We start from the raw sequence: 14917 nt of genomic DNA on the forward strand, positions 1-14917 counted from the left end.
TATGCATTGCTTCACCTCATCTCAGTCTTTAATTACAGAATAAATGAAGTCTTTCAACAACGTCTTAAATGGCACTCTTGAATTCAGCAAGAGTGAATTTTAATGTAAGAATTTGTCCTCATAGCCTGGCTTCACAAATAATTCATCATAATATCTAATTGATTTCTTTCTTAAACTAATCTCTAATATTATCCTGCTAACCTTTGGATTTCTGACATTTATCTTTACAATCAGAGCCACCAACAACTTTGAGCAATGACAATGAGACCTTTCAGAAAGCAGTACAAAAGCCTTCCCAAAGGGGAGAACTTCATTAAAAATATACTCAATAGCTACTCTTCCTTCTACTGACTTAGGTATTTTAAAATATAGATACTGATGTAGATATATTTGGAAACCCTAGTATAATGCTGTAAAAAAAAAATAGAAAATTTTGTATTCATCATTTTCATGCTAATCCTTCCTGTTCCTCCAAAGAACTGCAGATCTACTCAGAACAGTTAAAAGAAATACCAAAGCCAATTTCCATCTAAATCAGTTACACTCCTTTATAAAACTTCACTGATTTCTGTGGTCTTCCTTCTGATTCACAGACCAGAGGATTTAGGCTTCTATCTTTTTACAGTTTTCATTAATGCAATACATTGCATCATTTTGATCTATTAAAGACCTAAGTATACAAATATTTATACATGTTTACCAAATTAAAATTCTCAAAACCTTTTATGAATAATGTTCAGTTTTAATCTTTTTCTGTGAATTATACTTATGAATTTCAGTCTTTTTTTTTTTGAACAGTTAGGATAAAAATACATGGATTTATCAAACTGACTATATGCATGTAACAATCCAATCCACTACTGAAACATTAATAGTCAAGTTAAGTCTCTCTTATATTGGATGTGAATACTAAGAATGCCAATTGGGACTCCAATCCTACTTTAAGCAGGCATAAACACTTAATAAGTGAACTATAATCTCATTAATTAATCATAATCAAAGCAATATACAGCAGATAATAGTTATCATTAATGTAAACAAATTTCCAGATGCAATTACAGCTTTTCTTTGCAAAATTTGGTCCTGTAGGCATGCTTTATTTCCTTTCAGCCACAGATGAGTTATGCCCTGTTGCAGATAGTCGTGCTACTTTGGCTAGAAAAAGGTCATGTACCATCTCTAAAAACTCAATGACGCCGTCGAAGTTAGTCTAACTGCTGACACCTGAGACCATCCATTTCAGCTCCTCTGGGATCATCTATTTCAGCTCCTCTTCTGAGCATCATCTAAGCAACATGACTTGTGCCATTTTCTGCTTAATTACCTGCCTGGGCGAGAAGTCTGATCTAAACTAATATTTGGCCTCACAACTAAGTGAGTTATCCAGGGATGTTACCAGGACATAAGCTGTGTTAGTGAACAGAAGTGGATCTTCAAGATATGAGGAAAGCAGTTCCATATATCAGTTACACTCTGTCCATATCATGAACCGCATCAAATCTAAATCTATGAATAGAACAGTACAAAAAAAGAAGCACATGCTTTATTTTCAGTGGGTTTAGATTCCATCTAGTTTTCTAAAACACACTTAAAGCTCCTAATTTTCAGTCATGTAGAACAATTGCAGATGTATCTGTTTCCAGTAAAGTCATGGATGTTTAGTGAAAAAGAGCCCTGAGTGAAAATGCAAATACTGAAAGGGTTAATAGTTGAAAACTGCTAAAAGAAAGCTCTTTTTAATCAAGTCTTTCTATTCCAATTGTGAGGGGGGGAAATGCAAATAAACATCATAAAAGAATCTACTTTCACTTTTTGAAATAACTGAATCTACTGCATATTTTTATCAACTGTTAAAAACTTCACAGTGCACTAAAAGTTTTGGAGGCAGTGAAGATATAGTCACTATGCTAACCAACATACTACCTAAAAGTAGCATAATTCCATTCTATTAAAGGTTAAGATAAAATATTTTACGATCTTTCAAAAGTAAGTTTGCTGATGGAACTAAGTTGAGAGGAGTTGTTGACTCCTTTAAAGGCAGAGAGGCCCTGCAGAGAGACCTTGACATATTAGAGGACTGGGCAATGATGAACTGTGTGAAGTTTTAGAAGAGCAAGTGCTGGATTCTTCCCCTGAGATGGGGTAACCCTGGAGGTATGGACAGATTGGGGAATGAGATGCTGGAAAGCAGTGCCACAGAAAGAGATCTGAGAGTCCTGGCTGATGGCAAGTTCAATTTGAGCGAGCAGTGCCCTGGAAACCAGGAGGGCCAACCGTGTCCTAGGGGGCATCAGGCAAAGCATTGCCAGCTGGTCAAGTCAGGGGATTGTCCCGCTCTGCCCTGCACTGGGGCAGCCTCACCTTGAATATTGTGCGCAGTTTTGGTCACTGTAATATAAGAAAGATATTAAGCTATTAGAGAGCATCCAAAGGAGGGCAATAAAGATGGTGAAGGGTCTAGAAGAGAATCTATATGAGGAGCAGCTGAGGTCACTTGGTCTGTTCAGTCTGGAGAAGAGGAAACTAAGGAGACACCTCATCCTGGTTGTCAGGTGAAAGGTGAGAGTTTAGATTTTTGACTGTCGGTACCCCAGGAGAGTCAAGACCCTGGTGTCCAGCAGTTTGTCAGCATCTCATAATGAGACCCTTCACCAACAAATCCTCAAGGTCGGAGGGTACTTCAACCACCCTTTCAGGTGGGACTCAACAGAGAGAAGACCCCTCAGCAGGTGTTATCTACTGCCAGCAACTGCAAGGACTCACTTTAACAGTTTACGTAATAACACTTTTTATTAATACAAATTGTGACAGATTAATAAAGTTTGAAGGTTGTCAGTGATAGTCTACGGCAAAAATATGTTTTAAAGCAATCTACTGATACATATATTAAGCAAGCACAAGCTCTGATACGAAGCACTCTACTAATATACTACATGGTAAGCACAAGCAAAAGCTCTAGTCCTAAAAGCAGCATTCAATGTGTGTAGAGTATATTTCTCACCCAAGGCGTCCCTCTGGGGGGGGAGAGAAGGTGGACTCAGCCCATCGACTGATCCCAGCAGTTTCAGTGGATGTCTTCTCCCACTTTCCCCCTATCTCCAACTTACTTTTATACTATTTTCTTTATGTTTGGGTGGAGTTTGAGTGGCTCTAGTCATAAATACCTTCTATTTCTGACTGGTGTACCTAATAGGGGCAGGGGGGTGATGGTCATGGCTTGGCACCTGAGGAGGGGTTTTGACAAGGTTGTTGGCTTCAGCAGCAGAGCATCTTGATTTTCCCTTGTCAGACAGGTACTGTACAGTCTCAGTACCACAATGTTCTCCCATTCTGCTGGGATTAAAATGGAGGGGGACCATGTAGTCTCCACTTTATTCCATACTCTGTTCTGTTTCTCCGAGCAGATGTGTATCGTTGTATTGGGGAGCATGTCAACCTCAGTCCATCCAGGGAGTTGCAGTTGCTTTTTACCCTAAAATTCTGAATCCCCTCTAGGTTTAACTCTATCCATCATCCCACAGTGGTCTTCAACATCTTCATGAGGGGAAGCGAAGGGGCAGGCACTGATCTCTTCTCTCTGGTGACAACTCACAGGAACAGCATGAGGCTGTGTCAGGGGAGGTTTATGTTGGATATTAGAAAAAGCTTCTTCACCCAGAGGGTAGTTGGGCACTGGAACAGGCTCCCTCCAGGGAAGCAGTCACAGCACCAAGCCTGGCAGAGTTCAAGAAGCATTTGGCCAATGCTCTCAGCCACATGGTGTGACTCTTGTGGTGACCTGTACTGGGTTTAGGGTTGGACTCAATGATCCTTGTGGGTCCTATCCAAACTGGGACATTATATGGTTCTGTGATCTTTTTATGTTATACTATATATATGTGTGTGTGTGTGTATATATATATACACATACACTTGAGTAACCACATAATACTGATAAAGAAACATTAAAAGCTGAAAGATTGAACAAGTAATACTGTATTCCATCATTCTTCTAAATCAACTTCCATACACTGTTTCCTTTTATCTGAAGAGAGAATAAAAAGAAACTACACACATAATGACTTAATGAAGTAAAGCTGTATCCCCCTGAGAATTTATGACTCTAAGAATTAAATCTCATTTTGGCAACAATTTGCAATATAAAGCCTTCACAGAGAAGAATGAATACATAGGAAAAAACCTTGTAAACACCTTTTGCAGAAAAAATGTTTTACAATTCTGGCAATAAACTAGAGAATTGATATCTAAAGAAGAAATAAAAGTGATACTGTATATGATTCACAGTATTACTTTTATACTATAGGCAATTCTGCCAGTAAAGTAAAAAACTGATGACAAAAAAAGAAATAAAAGTGAGAATATATATGATTCAGACTGACACTGTGATACTCTAGGCTATATTATACTTTCTGAGAAAACAGTTATGAATTTATTCTGCTCTCCTCTAAATTTTCCTTTCTCCTCCAAGTTCACTGTAAAGGAACTATTCTCACTAAGAATTTACATTATAAAACATACTGCCTTATATTATATATTGGCAATTATTTTTTTAAAGTTTTCTTTTATTATTATTAACATTCCTCATCTGTTCAGAACCAAAGCCCTCAGACTTATAGCTTGCTCCCTAATAAAGGAAGAAGTCCATATGAAAGAGGGAAATAGGTACTATATAGCTTACTGGAACGCTCTAATTTATTAAAAATCTTGCTTACACAGTATCTTGCACATCCAAGAGACAGAAAATTATCCTTTATAAACTCATTCACTATTTCTGACTCAAATACATTCTCCAGGTGCCACTCTTTAAAATGAGAGGATTATGCCCATTTTAAGAGCCAGAAACTGCTAATTAGCTATAGCTGTATATATTTATTTATCTATGCAAGTGTATTGCCTGTATATAATTTTTTTTGAGATTCTATGAAGTTATTACTAAAATTGCATATAATTCTGTGCTTTATATTCACATGCCATTTGTAAGCAGAAATGGACAGATACCAAGCTCCTGAAAGATTTTTCAATGGTTCCAGTTTTAGGAAGACTGAAAAGGAGGTTTGCACACAGCTTCTGGCACCACAGTCTAGTTTCAGTAAACAACCTTGTCAAAGCACCATAATCCAGACCAAATCAAAGAAGAAAAAATTAAAAAGACATCAAAAAGTAGTTTGGATATGGGAAAGACTATCAGTTCTAAGACGAGAGAGGATCTGAAGGAAGGGAGGCGCCAATGTAAGAGAGAAAAGAGTGGAAGCAGAAAGGTGAAAGGATTGACTGGAATATAACTGTGAAGAGGAACAGACGTAAAGCAGAAATGAAAGCTGAGACTTCATTTAGTTAAGATAAGGTTGAACCTTAAATGTCATAACAAAGAACAAAAAAAATATGTAAGTCAATGATGAGATTCAGATAAGAAACAGGATGATTCATTAGGTGTCAAGTACCCAATGACAACTTGAGCAACAGAGTGTTGAATAAACTAAGTAAAATGGATGATAGGAAAAGGGTAGTCACATTAGCATTAGATACTTAATATTAAATAAGAATATCCTTTCTGAGCCAGAAAGTATCTTTCATGACTGGATAACGTAAGAACTGTAAGAGCTAATAAGCACTTTATCTGCAGAAATCAGGACCCTGCTATCTTAAGTGACTGCACACAAATATTTAGAAGTTGAACTTAGACACAAATACAGATGCCTGAAATGGGCATTTTGTGTCACTGTTGGAACAGTTGTTGGAAAAGATTAGTAAATAAATACTGGAATATTTACTACATGCATTCTGACAGGCTGCAACATTATACCAAAACTAAACATGTCAAATTAAGCTTATCATTTACTTATTTATCAGTGTATCAATTTCCTTATTTTGACACATCATTGAACACAACTGTTCTTTGCCTGAGTTGAAAATCAGCTTCTATCTCAAGTTACCAACACTGAAGTGCAGGAAATCTGAACTTGTGATCCCCTACAGATAAAAGACTTTCCCAATCTTCTACTCCACCACCCTAAAACTCCTTTCACTGACACACACTTTTTTATCACTGTTGAATTTTTCAGGCACAGAACACATGTGGAAATGATACCACCTGCATTTTCTGAACATTTTGTTCCTTTACTTGCAAACAAAAGGGACAAACACGTTTCAAACTCTTTTCTGCTCTACTGTTCTGTTTCAGAGGGCAATTCTGCTTTGATACTGACACATCTTATAAAACTTCAGAAATCCAAGAGTGTTTCAGAGTAGTTCATAATGACATTGAAGAATGGTGAACCTACCTTACAAAATGCAAAGCTATATGAAGTCTAGTATTGAATGACACAAACTGGTTTTATCTTCTTGAACTCTTATTAAATACATTAAATAAAGCTTCTTAACTGGCAATAAAAATTACAAGTAGAGTATTTATAATGCATATATAATACACTGTGGTAATTCAGACTTAATTACGAAGTTAGTTTGCCACTTCCATAAATACTGAGACAATATACACATAATCACTCCAGAAAACATCCTGATGTAAAATATAATTAAATGAGCTTAGAACAATTTGAATTAATTCATTACTTTAATAAATTTCAATTATTTTTTAATTACTAATGTTACAATGCAAAGCTTACCTAGATGTAATAAATTCTTAGATCAGGGAAATTTATTGAATAAATTCTAGATGACAGGCTAAAATGTAAAATAAAGAAATACAGCAGCCAAAATCTTGAGCTGCAGCCAAAGAACATTAAGCACAGTGAAGGAAGTTTAGACAATATTTTCAGGATTTTCTTATCCAGTGCTTTACTAGTTGAAGCAATAAAATTTACATGTAATCTCATTTTAGTTTTAAGTTAGATCTTAAAAAAATCTAGATTGCTCATTTTAACTATTTTTATTATCTCCTGTTTTGCAACAAGATGGGGGCAAGGAAGTGTCATTCACACACTCCTCTGCATATCAGCCAGTAAGCAATGTGAGCCACTCACTGCTTGGACAAGGTTCAAAACCCATAAACTTACACTCAAACAAAAAACCTCAAACAAAACCCCACAACATATTAGAGCCTGTATATTTGGTTAGCAAAGAGAGCATTGATTTGAAAACTGGAGACATTAAAAATGCAACAAGAAAGGTTTCTATTGGTACATCAGTAACAAAAGAAAGATTGAGGAAAATTGAGTTCGTGGTTGAATGAGGTGGGGCCAAAGAACACAGAAAAGGCTCAAGATGTCAGTACCTTCTCTGCCTCAATCTCTAGTCTCAGTCTAAGATAGGGGAGTATGCCTACAGGAGAGGAAGGCACAGGTATGGAACATTTAAGCAAACTGAATGTGAATAAGTCCACTGAACCAAAAAGGGTGCAGCCAAATGTGCTGAGGAAGGCACAGTTTTGAGAGAGCACACATCTTCAAGTTTATGGTGATCAGGAGATACTCCTGTTCACTGAGGGTGTGGGGCATGACCACCAGAGGGCAAGAAGAGGAATTCCAAACCCTGGCTCTGTAAAAATCACACAGCAAGTTTTCCTGGATTCTACTTGCAGGTGCATGATGGTCAAGAAGACTAGTAAAGTTAGAACAGGTTTATAGAGAGCAAAACCCACCTGACCAACATGACAAGCTTCCCTTACACAGTCATGGGCTCAGTGGACCAACAGGGGGCAGTGGGTTTAATTTACTTTAGCTTTAACAAGGCTCTCCAAATGGTTTCCTAAAAGTAACAAAATAGCAAAGACCTAGACTTAAGTGAACTAAAAGTAGAAAGCTAGTTCGAATGCAATTAGAAGCTGGCATTATTTTGACGGGAAGCTGGACCACAAAATCTTCAAAGGTCCAAAAATTTTTTCATATTACTTAATTCCCTTTAAAAACAAAAAGATGAAAGGCACTTAATCCTAATTTTCTTTACATGTGACCACAGTTTGTGCTTTATTCTCTGTGAAAGACTGTTTGAATGTAAGTAGAAAACATTCAACATGCTCTCTACCATAACACATCAGGCAATGACTAAAGGAGCAATCCTGAACCTTAGGGATTTTTCTTCCAGTTATCATCCTGGTAGCACTCAGTTGGACTCACACTTGAATATCAATATCTTTCTTGTACTGAGGAGCCCAAAACTGAACACTGTACTCCAGATGTGGTCTCATTAGCTCTGAACAGAGAGGAAGAATCACCTCCCTGAACCTGGTACTCTCTTGCTAATACAGCTCATGTTGCTGCAGCTTTTCTTTGCTGCTAAGGCACGCTGCTGGCTCATGTTCAACCTTCCATTCCTACCCCCAAGTCCCTTTCTGCAGAACTGCTTCCTAGGGAGCTTGTGCTGTTGGCAGGGGGTTACTCCACCTCAGAACTTCATGAGAGTGCTGTCAGCCCATTTCTCCAGTCTGTTCCAGTCCTTTTGACCAGCAACACTGTCATCCAGAATATTGATGCAGCTCTCCCCACCCATTTGGTGCTCACAACTGGTGAATACACTCCAATCAGTCACTCTGCTAATTACTGAAGACATTAATCAGTATTGATCTCTGAGGAACTGATAGTTATTGGCTGGACTTTGCACCTCTGATCACCTGAGCATATTTTCCTGCCCACCTTATCTTCCATTTAATCACTTCCTACCATTTGATTATCAGGGGACTATAAAAGAGTGTGTCAAATGCCTTCCTAAAGTCAAAGCATTCAATGTCCATGGCTCCCCATGTCCCCGTCACAGAACAAAATCAGATTGGTCTGAGGGCTGGAGCACATGGCATATGAGGAAGGGGTAAGAGAGCTGATTAGCCTTGAGAAAAGAAGGTTCAGGGAAGATCTGACTACTGTTTACAACTACCTGATAAAAGAATAAAGAGAAGGTGGGGACAAATGGTCTCTGAGCTGCACAGCCATAGACAAGAGGCAATGGCCACAAATGGAAACTCCAATCATATACAAATAAAAACTTTTTCCTATGAAGGTGGTCCAGGCATTGTTCAGAAAGCTTGTGAGACCATAACTCTTAGAGACATTTGAGAGTCAAACAAACATGTCCTGAGAAATCTGATCTATTTAGACCTAATGTGAACAGGAGGTTGGATTAGATGACCCTCAGACGTTCATTTCATCCTAAAGTAGTCTATATTTTTACGGCTTCAAACATGTGTTAAAAAAAAAAAATATATCGCCATTACAAATGAGCACCTTCACAAACAGGAAAGTGTAGAAGTGCACAGTTGTACTTGGCTAGCCTAGACATAACTTTAAACTTCTGTTAATTAAATTTAATTTCAACTATTGCATAGGAAATTTATTTCTATTTTGTGTTATTTTTTAAAGTAAAATAAATCAAGATAAATTATTAAGAAAAATTTGACATGTTTCAGGACTAAGAAGTGATTTTTTTTCTATAGGAATAAATTAGTGTCTTATGGATGTCTCAATTTAGTTTCTCTACACTGAATATACAGAAATAGCACGTCTTCTATTACTAAATTTATAATTAAGTAGCATCTCGCTTAATGTGCCTTCGAGTGACATCTTACTCTAATTATGAGATGGAAATAGTCCACAATACAAACTCAGTTGTGTGTTCTTGATCACGTGAAAGTTTGAATATATTAAAATGCATCTAGGTTCTTCCTCTATTAATCGCAATCTGTATGCAATAAAGATCTCAAAAAGGAAGGAAAAAAATGCATTTCCTCTTGCTTTCCACCCCCCAGCAACCTCCGACATGTTTTCTGCCTTGAGCTTTGCCTTGGGCAAAAATAAAGTCAAGTGGTCTCATACAAACAGTGAATGTAAACCCTCCACTCAATTCTTTTTCATTTTACAAATTGGAACTATATGCATGTTTTTCTTCCCTTCTTCTAGCACAGCTAAGTCATCCCCCAAAACAATGAAGAACACAGCATAGTACATGTATGAGAATAAACTTAGTTATTAATTTTTAGGCTCAAAAGAATGCTAACAACCCAGTAGGATAAAAATGTAGTTTAAAAAAAACCTGTGCATCAGCCACTTCAAAATAGAAACTGAAATCTTGCTCAAAGATTTACGATGATGTATGAAAATCAAATTGCAAGAGGACAGCACAAACTGCCAAAACATTTCTCAAAAGATACCTATGTCAATAATAAATTCCACATTTATTAACAGTAATTTATATTTACTATCCCATTTCCCCCAAAACAAGCAGCAATACATAAATGTTGATTATACAGAGAGCAACTACATTTTTGCATTAATCTCCTGCTTAGGTCATGGTCTTATCACGATTATTTAAATTCAAGAGCAATACTTGGTTGACAAGGTACTGCAGTGCTGCAGGCTACAATCTTCACACAACGCCTAAAGGGTTATTACTGTGGAGAAATTCTACTGAGGACCATGAAAGAGCCTTACCCCTTCCCGAAGACACCTCATTAGCACCGTGTAAGCAGCTGAGGGAACAGCCCAGCATTCTCTGGGGTGCTCTCCTTTTTCCTCCTGAAATGAAGCCAGCGGCACAAATGATTAAATCAAAAAATCACAATAATCTCAGTCACATAAAAAATGGGCAACAGATTCTTAATAAGGTTCATATTATACACATTTCAAATTAACATATGCTATGAAATATATTAAATTCCAGGGCATTATTACTATTTAATGTTATTTCATGTGTAGCACAGAGATTGATATTTTATTAGCTTATTTAAATAGTCTCCAAAATCCATAACAGAATGTGTCCTAATATTCCTGCATTTCATCAATTCATTCTAATTCATTCTAATTCATAGAGATGTTAAAAAATATTCTTGTATTCCTCGTAATCATTTTGAGCTCCTCAGAAAAAGAAAATGGACTATTAAGACATAGTAATGCTTCTCTTTAAATGTGATTTAATTATACCAAACAAAATCAATTAATTTTGTCTGGCAACCAAAAAAAAAAAAACAAAAAACTTACTTTTGAAAAAAATACTCTATATACACAAAAGAAGATATCAAGTGTTTAATAAAATTTACTGTCTGGTATAGCTTTCAGTACATATGAACACTGTTCCAAGATCTTGATGTATATTTCCTTGAAATCACCCTGCTATAGGGGGTAATTCACTGCTGGTTGAATCAGGGGGTTGATTGTTCCATTAGAAGTGAACTCCACTTCCCCCTACCCCCCATAGCTGCCTACTGTAAAATTTCAAGTTTAAAACGGGACACTTGGATATCATTAAGAGTTTACTGCAACAATTTCCATATCCAGGCTAGTAACACAGAGCTATTTGCAAGTGAAAAAATAGTCTCTTTTGGGAAAGAAATTGAGAAATAATAAGCATTGGGTAGTATGAATACTATAGGCCATGAAACCCATGTGTAACTTGTTTTAATAAGGTGACGAAGGATAACAAGCAACAATTTCTTCAGAAATTATACAATTCTTGAACTGTACTGATTATATTCCCATATTATTTTTAGCATTCTAATTAATTCTTTATTATAAAAAGCATAGTACGGGCAAGGTGGACATTGACGATGCAGAAACAAATTGTACTTTCTAAATTTGCTGATTTCTGAATGACTTACAGTAATTCAACATATATGATGCGACAATTTCAGGCATTTAATTGAAGCATGGCAAATTATCAGGGAAGACTATTACTGAATTGTCTAGTAAAATTAATTTTCCCTCTTTACTGAAAACAAAATTTTATTTACCAATATATTAATAGAGGAAATGAGTTTGTTAAATCTCCCATTTGTAAGCTTTTTTCTGCTAACTTGGTATTAGGAAGTATGGAACAACTCCTCCTTGGAGTAATTTACAGACAATAATAATAAGAGTGGCTTGACATCCAACAGAGACAGCAGATCTACTACATTCCACCTCCTTCATCTTATCTGAGTAACAGCATGTTGACATTTAATCAGCTTGTCTTCCAAGGCTTAACGTATAAGTTGAAGAGAATGCAACCCGTTTAAAAAAAAAAGGAAAGGGAGGTTACTTTCAAACAGTCAAAAAGTGGAATCTTTTCCACCTGGAAGAGGCAGGACAAGACTAGGAGTCAAGATAGAGTTAAAAAGACCATCTCTGTTGAAATTGGCATAGGTCTGTTTCTCATTTTATTCACCTAATTCAACCAGAAATTCTGTCAAGTTCTTCTGCAACCACACATTTTAAATGTACTATAAAATAAAAAGCCTTAAGAAATGGTGCAGTCCTAAAACACTAACAGTTCTTCCATTCTTCAAACTGATTAATGACTTTTTGCAGAGTTTAGTCTTTATTTAGAAATAAAAAGAGGCAAAGGGGGTTTGAAACTTGGAACCATTCTTAATTACCTAAACATACCTACACAATTTGACATTTAATAAATTTAAATGTATCACCAAACACCGGTGAATCTTTCTACGTTTTGCTCACAGGCCATGTTGATTTTGATTAAACTTTAGATTCTGCACCCTAATAACACAAACAGCACAAAATGAATAAAAATATTACATAAAACTTGAAAGTTTTCCCTCAAGGCAATTCGCTCAAGAGTATCAGAACATCCTCCCTGGAGTCTGCTCATGCTACTTGTAAATTGCTCTTGGCTTCTGTTTGGAATAAAAATGCAGAGATGAAGTCTAAGATCTTACTTATGAGATCTCGTATGCAAGTACACACATGATATCAGAGTTTAGGATTGAACAGGATCATTATGATTATCTGGACTATTTTCTAGTATTTTCTAAGTCATAGAAGTGCAAATAGTGATCCTATATTTAACCTAATGAATCGTCAAGCACCTAAACAGCTGAACTTGATTTTAAGTATTTGATAATTTATGATTTACCAAAGGTTCATATGAAAAAGAAGTAATCTTTATCATTATTGAATATTAAAATTGTGGCTGGACCTAGAAATACTTGGCAGAAGCCCAGAGGGAATAAATAAATAAACAAAAACAAGTCATGCCCTCAAAAACTTACACTTTAAATGAAAATACTTAGCAGCTTGACAAAACAATTAAGCAGGCTGAAGAACAAAATGGGAGAAAACAAGGAAAACAAGAAAACCAAAAATATTTTGTGTATTTTGTGTCCTTAATGAATTAGATGCTGTTATGATTTTTTTTAATTCATCAAATCATAAAGTTTTGCTGTTTAAAGACATAAGTTGGTAATAAACTTTTTTTCCTATTATACTACCACTGACTTGGTATCTGATCTTGGCAAGATCATTCAATACTACTGTTCAGCAGTTTAATAAGCAACAAAATGCCTACAACACTACAGCATTCTGAGGTTAAATATGTACAGAATAAAGAAACTAAAAGGGCTTTTCTTAAAAAAAAGAAGTGTTAGCATCTCCAAGCATACAAATCACACTGATATTTTTAAAATTTTACCAAGACACGGTGTCTTCAGTTCATGTGTCCAAATATTTATTCCTATACTCTAATAATTTCTCAGCTATAACTCAAAGCAATGCAACCCATTACTATAGATCTTCCTGAAACATGACAGAGTTGCCAGTTAAAATACAAATTACCATGCTTCAGACATTGTTCATAAATACATATAGACTTAAAAATTTGTCATTTCCCATTTTCAGAAGGAAAAAATCAGTTCAGGGCTTGCAAATCATTTTGGGTGTTATAGAGCCAGTGTAAACAGATCTGTTTCAGCTATCAGAGTTCAATTTCAAAATAAAATCAAGCCATGCAAAAGATCTTGCTAATTATAATTTTCAAGTTGGAGTTTTAAGTTTATTTATTTTTCTTAGTAGTTAAAAGTATATGGTTATCAATCTGTCTGATTGATACAAATCAGACAGAGGTACATATTTTTTGTCCCAAGGAAAACTGAGAAGGTACTAAAACACATAAAAGTAACCTGTGACTGTGGATATATTTTCCAGAACATAATTTCTCATAAGAACAAGCTCTGTGACCGTGCTTGACAAATATTTTGGCAACTGTCTAACCAAAATAGGACAATGCTTGCTATCCTACAAAAAACAAGGCAACCACTGAATCTTGTGGAACATGCAAAGAAGTCAGAGGATGAAGAAAATAAAACACAGAAGTTCAGCACAACTGAACTAAATCCAAAATAATTCATTTGCTACTTTCATTCCATTATCAACTGACTGTTAAATTAACATGAGAGCATTCAGAGCAATTAGATGACACAGATACTATAAAGGCTTCAGAGAAGCCAGGGTTAGACTTTTTCTGTTTGAAGACACCTTTGTTCCTATTAAGAGAAAGTATTTTACTCTTCCAATAAGGAAAAAGAAAGGCGAGAGTTAGAGGAGCTGATATCTTCAATTCCTCATATTGACAGTATTTCTTTTCTACAAATTACCTCTGTTTACTTTTAATGTGAATCTACTGTTTCTAGACTGAAGGTTTAAATCAGTTTTAGTCACGAATAAACAGAAATTAGTCAGGAGCATTCAATTTCCTTTTCCACTGTGCTGTGAATGCAGCCATGCTGGGAGAAGATCTAATATGGACTAGAGAAATATTAATTTATTGGCTATTCTGATGCATCCTGTTTAATCAACATCTCTAGCTCAGATCCTCTAACTCTTAGATCTGCCACTTGGAGGCCAGCAGTCATTACGATGGTTGATTAAATTCTTTTATGAAGTTAAAATTCTACACTTTAAGAATGCTACTTGATGAAGCACATGGTTGCGCTAACATGTTTCTTGAAGTAGAAAAAATGTCACAGAACATATAAGGACCAGAAACTGTTGAGTATAAAAACGACAAAGTAGTTTGCTTTTTTTGATCTACTTTTCCACGGGAAATCTTTTCACATTTTTCAGATTTCTAAGGATCACTTTGCAGTCTTACCTCCCTGGCTACGAGGTAAAGCAGCTCCCCAAGTGCTGGTAGAAGGCACTGCTTCAATTTGCTGTTTCTGAAGTTGTCTCTGATGAGTTCAGTTAAAAGTATAACTGCCTAA

General features: G+C 35.9%; 1 protein-coding gene across 14 annotated transcripts in view; it reads right to left on the bottom strand.

Annotated features, from left to right (window-relative positions):
- Positions 1-14917, bottom strand: part of ULK4 (unc-51 like kinase 4) — a 227206-nt gene that overhangs the window by 167025 nt on the left and 45264 nt on the right. For all 14 annotated transcript variants that reach the window (XR_010434258.1, XR_010434260.1, XR_010434256.1 and 11 more), the window contains 2 exons: positions 14806-14913; positions 10377-10460 (listed from right to left, as the gene is read on the bottom strand). Coding sequence is in view for 5 of the 14 variants with exons in the window: in XM_064670861.1 (XP_064526931.1) it covers positions 10377-10460; positions 14806-14913 (192 nt within the window). In the remaining 9 variants the exon portion in view is untranslated. The remainder of the gene's footprint in view (positions 1-10376; positions 10461-14805; positions 14914-14917) is intronic.

Source organism: Pseudopipra pipra, chromosome 1 (assembly GCF_036250125.1).
Source record: "Pseudopipra pipra isolate bDixPip1 chromosome 1, bDixPip1.hap1, whole genome shotgun sequence".
NCBI lineage: Eukaryota > Metazoa > Chordata > Aves > Passeriformes > Pipridae > Pseudopipra > Pseudopipra pipra.